Below are 22,443 nucleotides of genomic sequence, written 5' to 3'. Positions count from 1 at the left end.
ATGGATACTTATATAGTGCCTATCCTCAGTTGGAGACCAAGCTCTAAGCGCTTTACAAGCACAGGGTCACTTACACAACAGGCTGCCTACCTGGGTAGAGCTGACTTGACGGCTGCCTTGGGCGCTTGTCATTTGTTTCCTGCGTCATTCAATCAGATTTCGGGTACGCACACATACACACTCAGACAAACATGTAACATTCAACATTTTACATGTATGACCGTTTTGTTTATTCACCCTGCCATGTAGGCAGCCATACTGTGTTTCCGGGGGTGTGGATGCTGGGTATGTTCTTGTTTCCATAACCCACCAAACGCCAACATGGATTACAGGATCTTTAACGTGAGTATCTGATCTTCTGCGTGTGTATACATATACACACGAAGGGGGTTCAGGCACTGGCAGGTCTGCACATATGTTGACCTGGGAGATCGGAAAAAATCTTCATCCTTTTATCCACCAGGAGCTACTGAGATTCGAACCTGGGACCCTCTGATTGAAAGATCAACATTTTATTAATTCAGCTAATGCGCCCGTCAATAATAACAAGAACAATAAACAACAAACAACAACAACAGTAAGAAGGATGATGATGATACCAAAAAGTATTTACAAAGTGCAATTATTTCTTTATTTACACAAGTGAGTCCAAAAAAGAAGGTCAGACTCACAGCAGCCCATTTCATCGCTGAGGTCAGCACAGTCAAACACACCGTTGCACCGTCGTTGGTTGCCATCCCACAGACACAGGCCTGTGTCACACTGAAACCCACTGCAGTCTGAAACACACACCACCCACACTGAAACGCACTGCAGTCCGAAACCCACACCACCCCCCACACTGAAACGCACTGCAGTCTGAAATACAAACCACCACCCACACTGAAACCCACTGCAGTCTGAAACACACACCACCAAGCACACTGAAATCCACTGCAGTCTGAAACACACACCACCCACACTGAAATCCACTGCAGTCTGAAACACACACCACCACGCACACTGAAATCCACTGCAGTCTGAAACACACACCACCCGCACTGAAACCCACTGTGGTCTGAAATACACACCACCACCCACACTGAAATCCACTGCAGTCTGAAACACACACCACCCGCACTGAAACCCACTGCAGTTTGAAACACACACCACCCACACTGAAACCCACTGCAGTCTGAAATACACACCACCCACACTGAAACCCACGGCAGTCTGAAATACACACCACCACCCACACTGAAACCCACTGCAGTCTGAAATACACACCACCACCCACACTGAAACCCACTGCAGTCTGAAACACACACCACACCCCACACTGAAACCCACTGCAGTCTGAAATGCACACCACCCACACTGAAACGCACTGCAGTCTGAAACACACACCACCACCACCCACACTGAAACCCACTGCAGTCTGAAATACACACCACCACCCACACTGAAATCCACTGCAGTCTGAAACACACACCACGCACACTGAAATCCACAGCAGTCTGAAATACACACCACCCACACTGAAACCCACTGCAGTCTGAAATACACACCACCACCCACATTGAAACCCACTGCAGTCTGAAATACACACCACCCACACTGAAACCCACTGCAGTCTGAAATACACACCACCACCCACACTGAAACCCACTACAGTCTGAAATACACACCACCAACACTGAAATCCACTACAGTCTGAAACACACACAACACCCATGGTCAACACTGACCATTCCATTGCATTCAGTTTGGTGCAATTCAAAATACTACTCTCATCCCACTTACAGCAACCGCAAATGATAATCATCATCATCATCATCATCATCATAAAATTCATAATAACACTGCACAATGAGAAGAAGATGCCTTACATTTTGTGAACTCTTAGCTCACACAAATGTATTAATGAAAAGGCAAACAAACGCGTGCACACACACACACACACACATGCACACAAGTGCACACATACACATAAACATACACCTGTGCAAATGCAAGCATACGGAAACAGACATGCATGCATATATGCATGCTCAAACACAGAAACAGACACAGACACACACAGAGACACACACACAAACATGCACACACATCTCCCCCTTCCACACACATACCACATACAGCATGCACACACATGAACACACTGATATGTGAATTAACAACTGAAAGTCAGGCCAAGAAGCTGTGTTTGAATGAGTACATTCTGCAGAGAACAGCACACTGCAGGCCCTACACAGGACCACAGATTTCCCAGTACATTCTGCAGAGAACAGCACACTGCAGGCCCTACACAGGACCACAGATTTCCCAGTACATTCTGCAGAGAACAGCACACTGCAGGCCCTACACAGGACCACAGATTTCACAGAACGTTCTGTAGAAACACCAGGAACAGCAGCAGCGAAGAAAAAATGACTGGAAACTGAGAGCAGATAAAATAATGTAAGCTAAAGACACATATCACAAACTACCAACCACACGTATCACATTGTTATAATGCATGCACCAGCAATTCTATCTCAAACAGAAACACAACAGCTGAACACACACATATCACATTGTTATAATGCATGCACCAGCAATTCTATCTCAAACTGAAACACAACAGCTGAACACACACCCACACATTCTCCCCTCTTACACTACAATGTTTGATACTCTCTCTCTCTCTCAGCACAGCTGATGAATATTCAAATCATCATTATGCACATTTTTAATTTAATTCATTTCTATTTCATAGGCATTACACCCCCATAGTTGTCACTGATAGTGGGTGACGTGAATATATGCTGGTTAAGTATTCACAGATGAAATAGTTTTCAAGGTTTATGTTAAAATAATAAAGTGTCAAAAGAACCATTTTCAAGCTTTAGGTCTATGCCATCAAGAGTGACTGGCTCTCACCTGGTCAATCAAGTGTGACAGGCTGTGACTGGCTCTCACCTGGACAATCAAGTGTGACTGGCTCTAACCTGGTCAATCACGTGTGACTGGCTGTGACTGGCTCTCACCTGGTCAATCAAGTGTGACTGGCTGTGACTGGCTCTCATCTGGACAATCAAGTGTGACTGGCTGTGACTGGCTCTCACCTGGTCAATCAAGTGTGACTGACTCTCACCTGGTCAATCAAGTGTGACTGGCTGTGACTGGCTCTCACCTGGTCAATCAAGTGTGACTGACTCTCACCTGGTCAATCAAGTGTGACTGGCTGTGACTGGCTCTCACCTGGTCAACCAAGTGTGACTGGCTCTAACCTGGTCAATCACGTGTGACTGGCTGTGACTGGCTCTCACCTGGTCAATCAAGTGTGACTGGCTGTGACTGGCTCTCATCTGGACAATCAAGTGTGACTGGCTGTGACTGGCTCTCACCTGGTCAATCAAGTGTGACTGACTCTCACCTGGTCAATCAAGTGTGACTGGCTGTGACTGGCTCTCACCTGGTCAATCAAGTGTGACTGACTCTCACCTGGTCAATCAAGTGTGACTGGCTGTGACTGGCTCTCACCTGGTCAACCAAGTGTGACTGGCTTTCACCTGGACAATCAAGTGTGACTGGCTGTGACAAGCTCTCACTTGGACAATCACATGTGACTGGCTGTGACTGGCTCTCACCTGGTCAATCAAGTGTGACTGGCTTTCACCTGGTCAGTCAAGTGTGACTGGCTGTAATTGGCTCTCACCTGGTCAATCAAGTGTGACTGGCTCTCACCTGGACAATCAAGTGTGACTGGCTGTGACTGGCTCTCACCTGGACAATCAAGTGTGACTGGTTGTGACTGGCTCTCACCAGGTCAATCAATTGTGACTGGCTCTCACCTGGTCAGTCAAGTGTGACTGGTTCTCACCTGGTCAGTCAAGTGTGACTGCCTGTGACTGGCTCTCACCTGGTCAATCAAGTGTGACTGGCTGTGACTGGCTCTCACCTTGACAATCAAGTGTGACTGGCTGTGACTGGCTCTCACCAGGTCAATCAATTGTGACTGGCTCTCACCTGGTCAGTCAAGTGTGACTGGCTGTGACTGGCTCTCACCTGGTCAATCAAGTGTGACTGGCTCTCACCAGGTCAGTCACGTGTGACTGGCTCTCACCTGGTCAATCAAGTGTGACTGGCTCTCACCAGGTCAGTCAAGTGTGATTGGCTCTCACCTGGTCAGTCAAGTGTGACTGGCAGTGACTGGCTCTCACCTGGTCAATCAAGTGTGACTCGCTCTCACCTGGTCAATCAAGTTTGACTGGCTCTCATCTGGTCAGTCAAGTGTGACTGGCTCTCACCTGGTCAGTCAAGTGTGACTGGCTCTCACCTGGTCAGTCAAGTGTGACTGGCTCTCACCTGGCTCTCACCTGGTCAATCAAGTGTGACTGGCTCTCACCTGGTCAATCAAGTGTGACTGGCTCTCACCTGGCTCTCACCTGGTCAATCAAGTGTGACTGGCTCTCACCTGGTCAGTCAAGCGTGACACCTGGACAATCATGTGTGACTGGCTCTCACCTGGACAATCATGTGTGACTGGCTCTCACCTGGACAATCAAGTGTGACTGGCTCTCACCTGGACAATCATGTGTGACTGGCTCTCACCTGGACAATCGAGTGTGACTCACTGTGACTGGCTCTCACCTGGCTCTCACCTGGTCAGTCAAGTGTGACTGGCTCTCACCTGGCTCTCACCTGGACAATCATGTGTGACTGGCTCTCACCTGGATTATCATGTGTGACTGGACAATCATGTGTGACTGACTCTCACCTGGATTATCATGTGTGACTGGCTCTCACCTGGATTATCATGTGACTGGACAATCATGTGTGACTGGACAATCATGTGTGACTGGACAATCATGTGTGACTGGCTCTCACCTGGACAATCATTTGTGACTAGCTCTCACCTGGATTATCATGTGTGACTGGCTCTCACCTGGATTATCATGTGTGACTGGACAATCATGTGTGACTGGACAATCATGTGTGACTGGCTCTCACTTGGACAATCATGTGTGACTGGCTCTCACCTGGATTATCATGTGTGACTGGCTCTCACCTGGACATAGCATTTCATCAGAAGAGTCATGGCAGTCCTCAACCTGGTTACACCGAGCATCCGCTGACACACACTGTCCACTGGCACACTTCCACTGGTCAGCCCCACACACTGTGTGCACAGTTCATCATACTGCTCATGCTGCTGACAGTGTGTCATGCTTAACATGCATGAATCAACAATCTTCATTTCCAGTGTACTCCAAAACACACAGACAGACAGACAGATAAACAGATAAGCAGACTGATGACAGAGAGATAGTAAATAGACAGATTGAAAGGTCAGTAGTCTGATAGATTGACAGACAGACAGACGGACAGACATTAATAACATATATCATAAGGTTGAGAAGAAAAATACTTAAATAGATATAGGTAAACAACTCTTCTGTCATTTTGAAAATGACTCTGCAATTTTTTTTTATTTTTTTTTTTCTCCAAAAAATGAACCAAGGAAGCGGATTTAATAATAGTAATAATTACAACAAGGACATGTTTAAGTGCCTAGTACATACGCAACAAAGCCAGAATGTGTTCAAACGTTAAATGTTCATCACTCAAATATTGCACTTCTTTTTAAAGAACCAAAGACCACTCCCCCCGCCCCCACCCAACACCTTCCCTTTCCACCCCCCACAGCCCACAGACATCACTGACCGCAGTCCACTCCCTCATCACTGCCATCCCGGCACTGCGGCAGGCCGTCACAGATGTTCTTCCATGGAATGCATTCACCACTGCTGCACGGGAACTCTCCCTCGGCACACACTGAAACAGGACCAGTCACGCTCAGTGATGTGCTTTTTTCTCTTTTCTTTCTGCCTTCATGGCAGGCATGTGTACACACGTGAAGGGGACAAAGGCCATCGTGCTAATGGTTCACATGCATGCACACCAACACTTGTTACCTGTCCCTTGACTTCTGCTGATGGTGGGGCACCAGTGAAGAAACGCTACCTCTCTTCTCCAACTGTCGCTCTTTTGGATTCTGCCTGACCCATTCCTGTCCATTCTTGAATATTGCATTCCCACCTCTTTGTCTTCCTCCCTCAAGGCCTGACTAAGCGAGTTGGGTTACGCTGCTGGTCAGGCATCTGCTTGGCAGATGTGGTGTAGCGTATATGGATTTGTCCGAATGCAGTGACGCCTCCTTGAGCTACTGAAACTGAAACTGTCTTCCTCCTCTGTGGCTTCCTCTGACTGTCCCTTGCAAGATGGTCTTTGCAAGTCCTGTTGAACAGGAAAGATGTCCATGCCATTTCATTTTCATTTTCTTGACAACTGTGAGGTCATCATGAGGTCTTATTGCTTGTTGGATCTTGCTGCAGACCTCCCTGTCACATGATCTGTGCAGTGGATGCCCACGATCTTCGTGTAGCATCTGATTCCAGCTGCCATGATCTTTCTTTGCATGTCTGCTGAGAGCATCCAAAGTTTGCGCAAACTGATGAGGATGAAGACTAGACAAGGCAAAGGAGCGTAATAGGTGGATTTTGGCATGCAGACTGATGGTCTTGTTTCTCCTGATGGTTTCGGATTTTGCTTTCACAACAGTTGTTTGTGTAATCCTTGTCACAATCTCAGGTCGTAAACCTTCATCAGATAAGATGGCGCCAAGGTATTTGAATGTATTCACTGTTTCTATATTGTCCTGCTGCCTTTGATGTCTGAAGTGATACCTACACTGCTGTTCATCATTAGTTAGTCTTTTTGGCGCTGAATTTCCATGCCATATGTAGAGTCCGATTTGTTCAAATGTTCCACCAAGCTGGCCAATTCATCTTCACTTCCTGCGAGACCATCGATATCATCAGCAAAACGCAGACAGGTAATCATTCTTCCCCCAATGGAAACTGTGCCTTCATGATTATCCATGGCATCTTCCATAAGCCCCTCAAAAGAGACACTGAAGAGGGTGGGTAATAGCAAGCATCCCTGACACACTCCAACTGCAGTACAGAAGCAGGCTCCCTTGTGACCATTCTGGAGTACAGCACTTCTGGCCTTGTACTGTTGTTTGATCACTTGGACAAGGTTGGCATTGATGTTGTCAATCATCTTGCTCGATCACAAGACAACACGCCACAGCCTGGTGAAGACCTTCTTGAAGTCGACAAATATGTGGTACAGGTTTGGTTGGTGCTCGAAGTACTTTTCACACTCTCAAGTTGAATATGTGTTCCAATGGTGCTCCGCCCTGTCCTGAAACCTGGTGTTTTGTGTGTGTGTGTGTGTGTGGTTGTTTTGTTGTTGTTGTTTTTTTTTGGTTTTGTTGTTGTTGTTGTTGTTGTTGTTTTTTGGGGGGTGTTTGTTTGTTTTTGTTTTTTTATTATACCTTTTTATCTCTTTCCTGACTTCACTGTTCAATTCTCCATGCTTCTGAGCTCCGTCAGCTAAGATCTCGGTTGTGGCCCATGTTTTTTTTGGGGGGGTGATGATGTTTTCCCAAGATTGCATTGGCTGTTTCAAGCATTGCTGTTTTTAGACATGTTCATGCTGTTCTCATCTACAGTTGTCAGGGGTTCAAACTTCCCTCAAGTCATGGCTTGTACCTCTTCCTTTACTGCAGGGTCCTTTGATTTGTCCAAGCTGAACCACAGTCTTGTGAACTTTGGGTCGTTGATCTTAAGGCGCATTCTGAATGTCATCATCACCAGATCTTGGTCACTTCCAATATCTGTCTCATGGAAAGTGCAGGTGCAGGAACCCCTGGTTGGAAACATTGTTGTGGTGTAGGCCACCTGGGCTGTGCAATGTTCATCTTCAAAGTTTTGTGGATGCCAAGAGTGTTAGATACAACCAGATCATTGGTTGATGCAAATTCAAGAAACCAGAATCTCCTTTCATTTGTCAGAGGGTAACAAAAATCTGACAAATTAATTAAAGTAATTTCAAAAAAGGAAAAAGCACTACACATACAAATCACTGGAAGAACATATCACAAGCATGAATTACAGTAAATAAGACAAAATGAAGAAGAGGAATCTTGCACAGACGTGTAAAATTACAGACGGAAGAAAAAAAGGTGGAGGACAGAGGGGTGAGGCATTATTTTGAAAATAGGTGAGTTTTTAGGGCTTAATTCAAGGAAATTAATGAAAGCTTTTGCAGAGAGAAGGGGCTGATGAGGGGGGTGGGGGGGGCTCATTGCTGGTGGTCATCCAAACCTTGGACGTATTCAACAGACTATCGTGCCTGCAGGTATATGTGTACCTGCGGGTAATCTGCCTGAGGCAAGGCAATCTACTCGAGGGTAAGCAACAGCCGGTATTCAGGAACACGAGAGCCTACCCGCGGGTCTACAAACCCGAAGGCAATTTACCCTTACTATCTGCCATGGGTGACAGCCCACGAAGCTGAGGTAAATATGGCGAGTCCTTTTGTTGAGTTTGTTTTGTTGAGGGAAAAGAGGCGTTTTGCAGAGAGCCCATGTCTTGAATACAGGCCCTGATAGTTTGATCTTATCCTTTGTTCGTTTGGCAGTCAAAATTGACGTATTGAGACTGCAGACGTCATTATATTCCATATGACTTACGTATGTAGCTGCGAAGTGAGTGCACTTACAGACGATAAATGACGGAATGCCCGAAATTTGCTGATCATCCAAATTCGTTCATTCCAGAGAATATTTGAATCCGAACTGTTATTTTATTTTATTTTTGCAATAGCTGAAAAGCAGGGAGGACAGTGTGTCAGAAAGCGAAAGACTCCACAAGTTGCTGACTCTCATCAATGCTTAGCCAGCAAAGCTTCTTTTTTTTTTTTTTCCCTAATTGTCCCACTGTTGTACGTTGTGCGGTGCGAAGTAAAAGAGCATGCGCAGAAGGGAATCCCCGGGATTTCTAATTATAGATGATGGGTTAGCTGCCTGAGCGCACTGCGTGTGTCTTGAATACGAGGATAACTTAATCTCCACGTTAAACTGTACCCGCGGGTTCCTACCATGTCAAAGGTAACTTGCCTGAAGAAGGAAGAAGACAAGGCAGACAGACGGACAGAGGGAAAGACAGGAGGGTATCAAACAATAGACAGACCTGCCTGTCATCAGCATACTGAGCACTGCTGAGGACCAGACCAGGAGGAGGAAGCCAGTCCAAGTCATTACGGTGCCACTACAGCCTGTTGCTGGTTATGGGGCTAAGTCATTACAGTGCCACTACAGCCTGTTGCTGGTTATGGGGCTAAGTCATTACGGTGCCACTACAGCCTGTTGCTGGTTATGGGGCTAAGTCATTACGGTGCCACTACAGCCTGTTGCTGGTTATGGGGCTAAGTCATTACGGTGCCACTACAGCCTGTTGCTGGTTATGGGGCAATGTCATCACGGTGCCACTACAGCCTGTTGCTGGTTATGGGACAATGTCATCACAGTGCCACTACAACCTGCTGCTGGTTATGGGGCAATGTCATCACAGTGCCACTACAGCCTGTTGCTGGTTATGGGGCAATGTCATCACAGTGCCACTACAGCCTGTTGCTGGTTATGGGGCAATGTCATCACAGTGCCACTACAGCCTGTTGCTGGTTATGGGGCAATGTCATCACAGTGCCACTACAGCCTGTTGCTGGTTATGGGGCTAAGTCATTAAGGTGCCACTACAGCCTTCTGCTGGTTATGGAGCAATGTCATCACAGTGCCACTACAGCTTGTTGCTGGTTATGGGGCAATGTCATCACAGTGCCACTACAGCCTGTTGCTGGTTATGGGGGGCAATGTCATTACGGTGCCACTACAGCCTGCTGCTGGTTATACGGCTCAGCACAAAAAAAGTATAATGGTAAAGTTTGTAGTGAACCTTACCTGGGAGAGTTGAGGTGGAAGTAGTAGTGGAAGTGGTGGTGGTTGTGCTGCTTGTCGTTGTTGTCGAACTTGGTGTGGTGGTAGTGGTGGTGGTGGAGGTAGTTGATGATGTTGTTGTTTCTGTTGCAGTAGTGGTGTTGGAGGTCGTCACTGATGACAGTGTTGTTGTTGTCGTTACTGGTGTAGTGGTAGTGGTGGTGGTCTTCAATGATGATGGTGTTGTTGATGCTTCTGATGTGGTGGTGGTGGTGGTGGTGGGTGATGATGGTGTGGGTGCCGGTAGCGTGGTGTTCATCACCAATGGTTCTCCAGCAGTCAGCATCAGGTCTGAAAGAAACGCCATAACCTTCAGCAATACACTGACATGAGCATACTGCATCGGTTAATCATGACACACCAGCGACAGTGACCATGGTCATAGCTGCAGTGACAGACAGCAGTCAGAGAGACAATAAACACTTCATTTTTCTTTCAGTCAACACTTGGTATGCCACACACAGGGTAGAAAAGGAGACGATGAAGGAAATTCAACAGGTGGTAGCAACAGCGGCGGGTGGTGGTGGCAGTAGTAACAGCAACAGCTGAAGCAGCAGCAGTAACAGTAACACCAGTAGTAGCAGCAGTCACAGCAATGACAGCAGTTAGCAACAGTAGCCAAAACAGTAGTAATAGAAGCAGCAGTAGTAACTGTAGTATTAACAGCAATTAGCAAAGCAGCAGAAACAGCAGAAGTAGTAGCAGCAGTATCAGCATCAGCAGTATTAACATCAGTAGTAGTAGTAGTGTTGTAGTAGTAGTAGCAGCAGCAGCAGTAACAACAGCTGTTCGCAGCAATAATAGCAACTGAAGCACTGGCTTCAGTATCAGCAACAATATCAGTTCATGTCTGTCTGGATTCTCCCACCGTGTCCGACAGATGAGCAGGCAGGCAGGCCATCTGCTGATGTGGGTCCTCATGTGGGAATGGAGACCAGTTCCTGAGATACAAGGATGGGCCCTGTTTTCTCTGATTCCTCTTTTCCTGGATGGCGGCTGCTCTGTTCCACTCGAACGTCTTTGTGCCCTGGGTACACCATTGTTTCCACCGTGTTCTGTCAAGGGTGACATCTTCCCAGGAAGCAGTGTCGATGTTGCAGCTTCTGATGCTGGCCTTCAAGGTGTCTTTGTATCTCTTGAAAGGCCTTCCTTCCTTGGTCACGTTGTCCTTCCTTCAGCTGTCCACAGAGCAGCATCTTTGGAATTCTGCTGTCCTCCATACGGACAACGTGTCCAGTCCATCGGAGCTGGCTTTTGATGAGTATACACTCAATGCTGGGTGGGCCACACTTCTTCTGGACCTGTAAGTTGGACACTCTGTCTTGCCATTTGATGCTGCAGATCTTGCACAAACATCGTTGATGGAACAGTTCGAATTGTTGGATGTGTTGGCGGTATGGGTCCAAGTCTCACAATAGTAGAGGAGAACACTCAGAACCACAGCTCTGTACACGGCGACCTTTGTGCACACTTTGATGCCATGGGCTTGCCAAAGTCTCTTTGAGAGTCTGCAAAAGGCAGAGCTGACCTCTGAGAAGCGCAACATCACTTCTGCATCCAGAGATCCATTGCTGCTTACAGTGCTGCCCGAGTAGCAGAACTTGTCCACAGTTTTGATTTCTGTGTTGTTGACGACAGATGGTGGTGGAGCACTGGCAGCTCCAGACAGTGAAGGCTGGAACATGGCCTCTGTGCGGCCAATGCACAGTCATCAGCAAAGAGGAACTCTCTCAGAAGAGCCTCAGATACTTTAGTCTTCACCTGAAGTCATTGAAGGTTAAAGAATTTGCTATCTTAACGAAACTGGATGCATACCCCCTTGTCACAGTCAACCAACCAGATACTTCAAAAAAGATGACTCACTTTTCAATGACCTCCCTCAGGACATTCTTACACATCTGCATTGTCATTTCACCATTGTGATCATCATCATAAACAACCCCAAAAAATAATAATTGACTCTTATAAAGTTCTCTATTTAGAAAACTGTTCAAGGTGTTATACATTAAAAAGATTTGTTAAAGTACCAGTATGCAATACACATAATATTCCACATCACAAATGACACCAACACAGAAAAAGAAAGGACTGTCAACCTACACTTTCTCACAATAGCACACTTTCTCTGACTTCGAGATGACGGTGCTGTTCGGAGATGTGGGGATTAAACAAGGTAGCGTTTCAAAAGACTTGGAACACATTTCTGTTTGAGTTATTCACATTGCTATAATTTTGCTGTTTGCTATTGATTGCGATGTTGAATTTGAGGTCAATGCATGACAATGACAGTCTCACATGAAATGCAATCAATTGTTGTCAGTTTCAGCGTCTTCACTGTCGATGTCTTCGCAAATGCTACTGTCATTAACATGATTGTTATTGTCATCATCCCCCTCTGTCCCTCTTCTATTTTCTCTCTCATTTTTCTCTAAGATTTGTGTTGGGAAAAGGCAAGAAACCAACCCCGATGACAAAGGAAATGTTTTTGATAAAATAAAGGGGACATCCCACGCTTTCTCGCAATTGACAGGGAAACAAACACAATCCCACACTTTCTCACAAAGCGCGACCTCCCTCACCCCCTTCCTCCCCCACGATTTATCTCAATCTCTCAAAAAGAGAGAAAGCGTGGGATTGTGAGGAAGCGTGGGCTAACATGGGCCATGGTTCATTGTGCTCCCTGACACTACAAAAGACAGAGACTGTTTCGCTAATTTTATCAACTGTATCATCTCCACTCTTACAAATCCTTTCTGCTACGTGTGAAATTAAACGTACAGGGAAAGGAAATTGCTTCATTTGAAAGAAAACTGAAATCTTAAGATGTTATAGAAAAGCATTTTGCTCTTGTTTTTGATTAGTAAATACTACCTCTTGAAAAAACTTTCTTTCAATCTTGGATTGCTGAGTACTATATGTGACCAAGCGCGCTATGCTTGCTCCAACACTATTCACGCACAAGCCAGAGCAGACGACGTTTTCTCTCCTAACCCTTGCACAGAATATGTGACGTCACTCTGCTTACATCATTTTGTCCTGGCCAGACCACCTGCTGACTGCTCGACCAGTGTCGCGTCGCGATACGTCATTGGCTGAGAGCAAACTTGTGTTTCTGTTCCACAGTATTTAATTATTAGCTCTTTTGTCAGATCAGTAAACTACTAGTATTATATACTGGCAGAATCGTCTTAATTCCATCTTTAAATCTATTCCATTTATGTTCGCCTACGTGAAACTGATTTAACGCAGTTTGTAATTTTCAGCGACGAGCTCGTTAAAACTGACCCTGTTCAGGTGACTTAAATTAAGATTATAAATTCATCTTAAATAACCAACACTTCATTTTACACTCATTATAAAGTAGGCGTTGAGCTCTTTCTTTTGCAACTTATCCGATGCAAATCGGTTCAGTAATCATCTAGAAATCTGTCACTGAACACCTTGTAACAAGCACAGTTCTCATCAGATTTCTTCAGATTAGTGACGATCTGGTTTGCAGCCCACGTGATTGTCTTTGTAGTTCGCCTAATTTGTATAAATTGGCCGAGCGGGTGATGAGTGGTCGAGCGGGTGATGAGTGGTTGTTGACCTTAAGGGTGTAGACGCCAATAGGTCGTTAAACTCCAATAGTAGACGATGAGTGGTCACTTCCACACCCGAGCCAGCCGCGGCCAGCACCTGCTCTCTTTGTCTCTTGCCGTGTAGTGGTCAGTGTTGTTCCCACAACAGCAACATCTCGCTACGTATGGCTGTAAGTACTAGTGTGTAGAATGTGTTGATTTGCAAATTGTATTATTTGACACAGTACTTGTGTTTATATGAGTATGTTCAGTTATTGCTTTGTTCAGTTAATTCTTTGTTCAGTTATTGCTTTGACAAGTTAGTCACAGATCGGCTATGACTGATCTAAATAATTGCCATGTCGTCATCTGCATGGAGCAGTGTTCCATTTGATTCTTAACGTCACAGTCAGCGACGTCTCTCCACACAGACACAGATAGTTTGTTCCAGAATGTTCTAGTGAGTGCGTAAAGTTCATTCACCACTTAATGGTTAAGCCATGGTGGTTCTTTACTTACTATCTGGTCTATCAGTTTGCCAGTATTATATCTAAGCCACTGATTCTCTATCTTGTTTGTTATTCAGGTATTATCTTTCACACTAATATCAGTTGTACTGCTACAGTGTGCTCAGTACTCTAAGATGTGTGTAGTATTCTGCTGTTGTGATTTGAAGATAGTGTTGGATTAATATCAGTTATTGGTCAAAACCACCTGATATGTATCAGTCTGTTAACTGTAATTTAGTTATCATGCTCTCTCCTATACAGCTTACTCCAGTATAGTGCAACATGATAAACTGATTCATTTGAGTCACTTTGACACAGTATAAGCTTTATCTAATCTATACTGTCAGTGTACTTTCACCAAGTCAGCATCGCTTCAATCACTTTAACTGCACTATTTAAATGTATTAGAAATGTCATTTGATGTCAGTTTTGGTCTTCACACATATGCATTATGTTGTTGCGTATCTCAAACCCGAGTGATAGTCCTTCCATGTAAAATGTGTACATGCGCTTTATTATTCACTTGTGCAGACATGTTGTGCTAATGACATTTGTTTGTGTCATTCCAGGCACTGTCTTCTCTTAGACTAGTTCTCTTCTAGTCTTCTTCTCTTTTAGTTCTTCTCATAGTCTTCTCATAGTTGTCTTCTTCTCATTATTTCTTCTTCTTAGTCTTCTTCTTTTAGAATATTGTAAATAAACCAATAGAAAACCCCATTTGTGACTGGCCTCTATATGTTCCTGGCCTGTGCGTGGGATCTTGTCTATCCTTCAATTAATCATATTTAGTTAAGTCTTTTGTGCCGTACCCTTCAGTAACCACTCGGTACACGGCTACATATATATTTTTAAAAAATCTGTTTTTCTCTTAGACTTGTATAAGTATCAACTTATCGAATTATGTTGAACAATATTTGCTTTACTTTAGATTTTGTTTGTTTGTTTGTTTGTTTGTTGTTTTTTGTTTGTTTTTTTGTTTTTTTTGTCTCAGATTAGTAAGTACAATATCTTTTAAAAAAAATATATACATAAAAAGAACTTTGTTTTTGTCTTGGATCAGTAACTATCACATCTCTTTTCCCACTCACTTTCTACTCGGCTTGATATGTTTTCCATATAACTGTTGATTAATACAATGTATGTGCTTGTATAATTGATTTGATTGCATTTGCTTTTTCTTATTTTTATTTTTCAACTTTGTTTTTCTTTTCTTTTCTTTGTCCCAAGAACTGGATCTTACTGCCCAATCTCTTTCTTTTCTAGCTTAATCATTCTCCACTCTCCCACTCTCCCTTCTACCCTCACACACACACACACACACACACACACACACAGAGAGAGAGTTTCCACAGCCATCACTTATACAGGCCCATGTTTACACGTGTGTGTGTGTGTGTGTGTGTGTGTCCGTCTGCCTGTTTCTGTCTGTGCCTCTCTCTCAGTGTGTGTGTGTGTGTTTGTGTGTATGTGTGTGTGGCTCCTGCTTACTGACAGGCAGAGAGGAGAACAATGGGAAAAGTGGAAGGTCAGCAGTCAGGACATGTCCTACAGGTGTTGTGGAGGGAGTGGGGGTTGGGGAGAGGGGCTTTGCTGATGTAGAGGTGGTGTTCGCATATACAGGCTTTGTGCCCCCTGTTGCGCATGTATTGTCCTTCTGCACATATTTGTCACCCGCGACAGTACGTGCAGACCCACACTGCACATAATTATTGTATCTTTCTGCAAGATATGCCACTACCAAAAAGGAACTGCACAGTCGGAGTGCATTTGGCCTGGTGCCGTGTTGTTGTTCTTATCATATTCGTGTGTTGTTGTTGTTGTTGTTAAAGTTTCTGTTGTTGTTGTGTGCATGTGTTCGTGAACACGCGCATATGATATTGTCGTGTGCTTGTTTATACGAGTGCGTGTATTTCGTGTGTGATTGGGAGTACATTCGTGTTAATGTGTAAAATGGATATGTGGTGGGAGATGTGGAGGTATATGTGTGCAGGTGTATTTGGCGTGTGTGTGTGTATGTGTGTGAGTGTGCGTGCATGTTTGCATGTGTCATAGTGTGCCGGCAGTGTTACGTACACCACCCCCACCCTGTCCCCTTCCTTCACCTCCAACACCCACCCACCCCCACCCTAACCCCCTTTCTTATCTCCCTCCCTGCTCCTATGCCAGGGAATTTAGATTAAAATTTGCGTCAGGTCAAAATGCGTGCAACAAAACCGTTCTTTTTACGATAAAATAGAATAAATCAAACTGATCACACTGATATAAAGTTGACCCCTATAGGGGGGCGGGAACATAGGTAGATTTTGATTTTTAATGTCCAGAATCGAATGTTTTTATAACTTCTGCCTGTGTGAGAGCACCTTACAAAGAGTCCAAGGCAAGAGCAGGCCAGGGTCCGCCGGAGGAAAGCGTTCAGCGCGGTACAGTACAGTGACTGACTGGTGACGCGCTGATGCTGATCTGTGAGGTCAATGCGGGTGACAACTGATTCTGAACAGTAAGCTAGGAACAGAGCTTTTTGGGGTCAAAAGGAAACAAAGATTTTCAATTTCATGCATTTTATACAAAATTGGTAGAAGACGCAAATCCACTTTTATGAACGTTTTCCAGTTTCTAACCATTCATGACATATCATAAAGAATGAAATCGGTATTATACCGACTGAAAAGGTGAATTTACAGAGACAGCACGGGATCATTTAGTTCGAAAGTACAATTTTGTTGATATTTTACGCAATGCACAACTTGGATATACTTCATGCTCTGCTTATTAACGTGCAGAATATAAATATCTAAATATGTGTTAACCCGGTTCGGTTTCAATGAACATTATCGGCGCTCTGTCCAGATAATAAATTCGGAAAGTATGAAGAGCAGTTGATCGCAAAATTGAACATCATGTCTTGATGTGAAAAGAACGGTATGAAATACATATTTTTCTTTGGAAATGAACCGGTATTTGCAAATGTGACTCAGAACCCTGGTGCAGTAGACATCGATTTAGCGTGGGATATAAATAATAATCAAAATGATAACAATGGATCATAAATTTTATTAATGATTATGTAAAACTTTGTTGTAACACGTGTAACATTGAATCCAAGTTACCTGAACTAACTTTCCCAACACATGTTTGAATTACTGGATTTATAATAATAATAGTAATGAATCTATCATGCGATCCTTAGCCAATGCAATGCATTCAAACAAAGCCTGTGCAAAATTATGTATTTTATAAATGATTACCTAAATCCTTATGACATATGTAACATGGAACCCAAAATACCTAAACTAACTTTCCCACCCTGGATGATTTTATTTTTTCAGAAACACTGCAGGCACTCCATTTTCACATCAATACTCCCCAGTGTTTAACTGTTTAAAGTACTACTGTTCATCTTATTATGAAAATTTTTAATGGGAATTGTATGATTTATATCACTTGACAAAAGTTTTCCTCTTTATCTGAAGAATTGTGATCATAACACCGTATTCTTTCTATCTTTCTTTTCGATCAATCAACACAAAACTGATTAGCGTTATCCTCACAGTGAACAAATGTGTAGGATTGCAGAAAAACAAAATGTAATAAAAGTAAGACTATAAGAAAAACCAAAACCAAACAACAATAACAACAACTAAAAATAAGGAATTTTATTATCAGTGTAAAGCAGAACCGAAGAACATGTGCTCCGTGTACGAATGTGACATCTGACTTCATCTCAAGCACTACTAAAGAAATGTTTCAAACTTAATTAATTTTAAGAAATTCATTCAGAATCAATGTACAGTTTGGTTTTTCAGAACTTGTGTGATGTAAAATGTGGCTGTTCTAATCAAATTCTGCAAAACAATAAGCGCGTAGGGACTGACGTGTTTCGGATACAACGAATTTTTTCGTTCCACACTTCGTCTGTCTTATGAACTGATAAACTACATCATTTCGTGATAAAACTTCACCAAACAGCAAAAGCCAGAATCAAGGTAATTTAAGGGGGTGATTTTCTACTTTGAACTTTGTTGTTTGGAACTTTTGATGCAACAAGTCTTCAACTGAAAGCAGTCTTACCGAACTACATGCGTTGACTTGGTTCAAAATCTTACGCCAGTATCCGAATATTACCGCATCTCGCCATGTGCCAGAAACAGTGATTGTGTCTAAATTTAATCGGATCGGATCAGAGATAAATGTACAAACAAACCATACAACGACGAAATTAACACACACAGTTTATTATTATCATTATTTTAATATAGCAACCACGGGGTGCGAATGAACATATCGGAGATTTCCGTGTAACATATGTGCCTTTCGCACGCTGTCGGAAACAACACATTCTCTGAATCTGTGTTGAAACACACACGATTGAAGGGTGTTTGTCAAACCGATTTACGCTTTCCCGCGATGAATCCGCATGATTTATGTGAAAACAGTTCTAATTTTGTTTACATGTATATTTTTATTGGGTCGTTTACATGCACAGAACTAACACAGAAAAGCGGAACTGAAAATTAATATGCGACATCGATTGCATTTAAATAGTTGTATAGACTTTTTTTCCCTGCAGAAGAGAGATGTGTTGACCACCTGTTGCAAGTAAAGAATGTGTAGTGTATTCATGAATGTACTTGCCTTTGAATGAATTTTTTTTTTTTTTTTTTTTTTTTTTTTTAATATAAAAAAAAACACGTCAAGAGGAACAGGTTGTTTACGTCTGTGACGCGGGTTTTTTGTGTAATATTTCAAACTTAATGTACCATTTTTATTGATGATCAATGTTTTATTATCACAACGAATAAATATAGATCAGGTCTGTATGTACTGGATTTTAATCAGGTTTGTACGAGTACTTATTTGTTTCTGACCACTTCATGTTCAGACACATTGCCACGTCACAAAATGGCGCCGAAATTTTGGATGTTTTTAAAATTTTTCAACACATTTACGACACAAGAACAAACCATATTCTCACAAAGTTGTTGCAGACATTTCTCTAATGAATTACAATTGTAGGGGAGACAAACCGGCGGCAGAGGACAGCAGAATAGGCCCATGGTGATGTGGCTTAGCTCAAAAGAATCACAAGAGACTGTTCTTTGAAACTGTGGTGTACTTTGTTTCTAATAAGTTGCACAGTTTTCGAGACAGTTTATTGCAAGCATTTAGGCATATCACAGTTCGCAACATGTGACAGACGGTGGGTACATACGTAGCTTCACTGTGGTCACTTTATAAGTTTACTGCATATATTGTCGTTCTGATTATGGCGTATCATGTAGAAGGCATTACTGTCAACAAAAACACAAAGGAAATTCTTGTTGCTCAAATAACAAAGACACGGGTGATCACCAAACTTATGGAAGGTTTTGGACCGACGAAAAGCAGCCGTGGCACCTGACATGGGTACCCTTCAAAATTAAGCCAGAAGGGACAGTGAGTCCCAAGATTTTTTATGTTAACATGATTTTTCGTGATCTATACACTCTAAAGCACAAAAAAATACATATGACAAATTTATTAGGGGTGGGTGAAAGGTGGACCATTTCTCCTGACCAAGTACTGGGCAAGTTTGCACGAGTGAGCACCTCTGTGTCAGGGATCTTCTCTTGCCACTTTATGCCGAGAAGTTTTCTGAGGCTGGTGGTGTGGATGTGGTTCAGCTTTTTGGCGTGGCGTTTGTAGACCGTCCATGATTCACATCCATAGAGCAGTGTGGTGAGAACTATGGCCTTGTATACCTTAAGTTTCGTCTCCAGGGTGATGCCTCTCCTGTTCCAAACGTTCTTATGGAGTCTGCCGAAGGCAGCGCTGGCTTTGGCGAGTCTGGCATTCACCTCGTCGTCGATGACAACTGTGCGAGAGAGTGTACTGCCCAGGTATGTGAACTTGTCCACCGCGTTCAGTCGTTGCCCGTTGATGAAGATGTTTGGTTCAACGTAAGGCTTTCCTGAAGCTGGCTGGTGCATCACCTCAGTCTTCTTTGTGCTGATTGTGAGGCCAAAGTTGTCACAGGCAGCAGAGAACTCGTCGACGCTGTGTTGCATGTCAGCTTCGGAGGCAGCGTTGAGAGCGCAGTCATCAGCAAACAGGAAGTCGTTGACGGTGTCTGTCCTCACCTTGGTTTTTGCTTGAAGCCTCCTGAGGTTGAAGAGTGAGCCATCTGTGCGGTACCTGATGCCAATGCCTACATCAGCGTCTCTGAAGGCACCTATCAGCATGGCTGAAAACATGAGACTGAACAGGGTGGGGGCAAGAACACACCCTTGCTTGACTCCGTTGGAGACAGGGAATGGTTGTGAAGTCTCACCGTTCTCTTGGATTTGGGCCAGCATCCCATCGTGTAGTTGCCGTATGATGGTGATGAACTTTCTGGGACATCCGTACTTCGCTATGATTCTCCAAAGGCCATCTCTGTGAACAGTATTGAAGGCCTTGGTCAGATCGACATAGGTGGAGTAAAGGTCGGCGTTCTGTTCCTGACACTTCTCCTGAAGCTGCCTGGCAGCAAACACCATGTCAATAGTCCCGCGTTCTTTCCGGAAGCCACACTGGCTCTCTGGTAGGAGACCTTGCTCAAGGTGCGCTATGAGACGGTTGAGTAGCACTCTGGCCAGTCTTGCCTGCGACGGACAGCAGGGATATTCCACGATGGTTATCACAGGCCTGACGATTTCCTTTGCACTTGTACAGGTGTATGATGGAAGCGTCTTTGAAGTCCTGTGGAACTGCCTCATGCTTCCAGATCAGCTGGAACAGCTAATGAAGCTTCTCAGTCAGAGCCATACCACCTTCTTTGTAGACCTCAGTTGGAATGGAGTCTGAGCCAGGGGCTCTGTCATTGGATAGCAGATGGATAGCTTTCTGGGTCTCCTCCAAAGTTGGAATGGCATCCAACAACTCAATGACTGGCACATGGGGGAGTCGGTCGATGGCTTCATCATTGATGGTGGAAGGGCGGTTCAGTACACTGTCAAAGTGTTCAGCCCATCTCTCAAGGATCCCCTCCTTGTCAGTGATTACGGTAGAACCATCAGCACTATTAAGGAGTGGAGCAGATCCGGAGGTGGTGGGACATTAGACTTCTTTCAGGCCTTTATAGTAGTTCTTCATGTTGTTCCTGTCTGCAAAGCCCTGGATCTCATCAGCTTTGTTGCTCAACCAGGAATCCTGCATCTGCCACAGCTTCAGCTGGATGGTGCTGCGTGTGCTCTTCAGTATGTCTTTCTTTGACTGTGACTTGGGATCTTCAATGTGGGCTCTGTAGGCTTGGCGTATGTCTTCTAGCAGCTGCTTGATCTCAGTGCAGTTCTCATCAAACCAGTCTTTGTACATCCTGGCAGAAGGCCCCAGGCACTCCATGGCAGTGCTGTACACCGTCTCATGCAGTGCACCCCATGCTGCCTCCAAATTCTGGTTGTCCAGCACGGTGGACTCAAGGCGTTCCTCCAGGGTGTCAGCAAAGCTCTGCTTGATGTTGCCTATCTCCAGCTTGTTAACATTCAAGCGTTTGGGTGCTTTCATGCCCTGAGGCCATCTCTTGGGCTGGATGCAGAGGCTGAGTTTGGAGACGATAAGGTGGTGGTCTCTCCAGCACTCGGCGCCGCATATGGCCCTCGTGACTCGTACGTCCTGCCTGTCCCATTTCCTGATGATGACAAAGTCGATGAGATGCCAATGCCCAGAGCGACGATGCATCCATGACGTCCCGTTATGGGTATGGAGGCAGAAGATGGTGTTTGTGATAAGAAGGTCGTGCTCGGCACATGTCTGGAGAAGTAGTTGACCATTGCTGTTACAGTTACCAACCCCATGCTTCCCAGTCACGCCTTCCCAGGAGGTGCTGTCACAGCCAACTCTCACGTTAAAGTCACCAAGAATGATGAGCTTGTCTGTGTTGGGAACAGTGGTGATGACAGCGTTCAGGTCCTCGTAGAAGGACGATGACAAGTTTGCGCACACCTGTCAGTGCCTCAGTTCCCATTGTGTCTTTACACACGCAACAGATCAAACGCACTTAAAAGATCCCGTGATCCATGTCAGTGTTCGGTGAGGTATGGAACACGAACCTACCCAACGTGCACACCCACACAAAACGGCTGCAGTCTGTACAGTGATATAAAAGCCAATCACGTAATGCCAGCTCCTATGTTCCAGAGAACGTTGGTTGCAGTCACGAACGCAGAAAGAAAGAGATGGCAACCACAGATCTGTCTGTTCAGCCATCGCAGATGCTGTGAAGTTCCACTGGAACGTGTCGTGAGACAGATTATAACTCCGCTAGATATCTGATCATCTGTTCAGCAGGTGCGTACGTGCACATATGGATATGAGATTGCCCACAGAGAGAGAGTGTGTGTTTGTGTATGTTTGTGCATGTGTCGTGTGCATGTGTGCGTGCTTGCATATGTGTGTATGTGCACGGGCGTGTGCGCGTGTGCGTGCGCTTGTGAGTTGAAGGACTGCCGTATCTTTGCACATGAGGTGTCTGTCACGTGGCAGGGGTGCC

At 44.5% G+C, this 22,443-nt stretch overlaps 1 protein-coding gene across 9 annotated transcripts in view; it reads right to left on the bottom strand.

The window, feature by feature from the left end:
* Positions 1–22,443, bottom strand: part of LOC143277261 (uncharacterized) — a 214,330-nt gene that overhangs the window by 49,360 nt on the left and 142,527 nt on the right. For all 9 annotated transcript variants that reach the window (XM_076582044.1, XM_076582046.1, XM_076582039.1 and 6 more), the window contains 4 exons: positions 9,833–10,159; positions 5,689–5,799; positions 5,033–5,143; positions 672–779 (listed from right to left, as the gene is read on the bottom strand). In XM_076582044.1, the coding sequence (XP_076438159.1) occupies positions 672–779; positions 5,033–5,143; positions 5,689–5,799; positions 9,833–10,159 (657 nt within the window). The remainder of the gene's footprint in view (positions 1–671; positions 780–5,032; positions 5,144–5,688; positions 5,800–9,832; positions 10,160–22,443) is intronic.

The sequence above is a fragment of the Babylonia areolata genome, chromosome 33 (assembly GCF_041734735.1).
Source record: "Babylonia areolata isolate BAREFJ2019XMU chromosome 33, ASM4173473v1, whole genome shotgun sequence".
Classification (NCBI taxonomy): Eukaryota; Metazoa; Mollusca; class Gastropoda; order Neogastropoda; family Buccinidae; genus Babylonia; species Babylonia areolata.
Note: the sequence above shows the minus strand (reverse complement) of the source record. Positions and strands in the feature narration are given on the sequence as shown.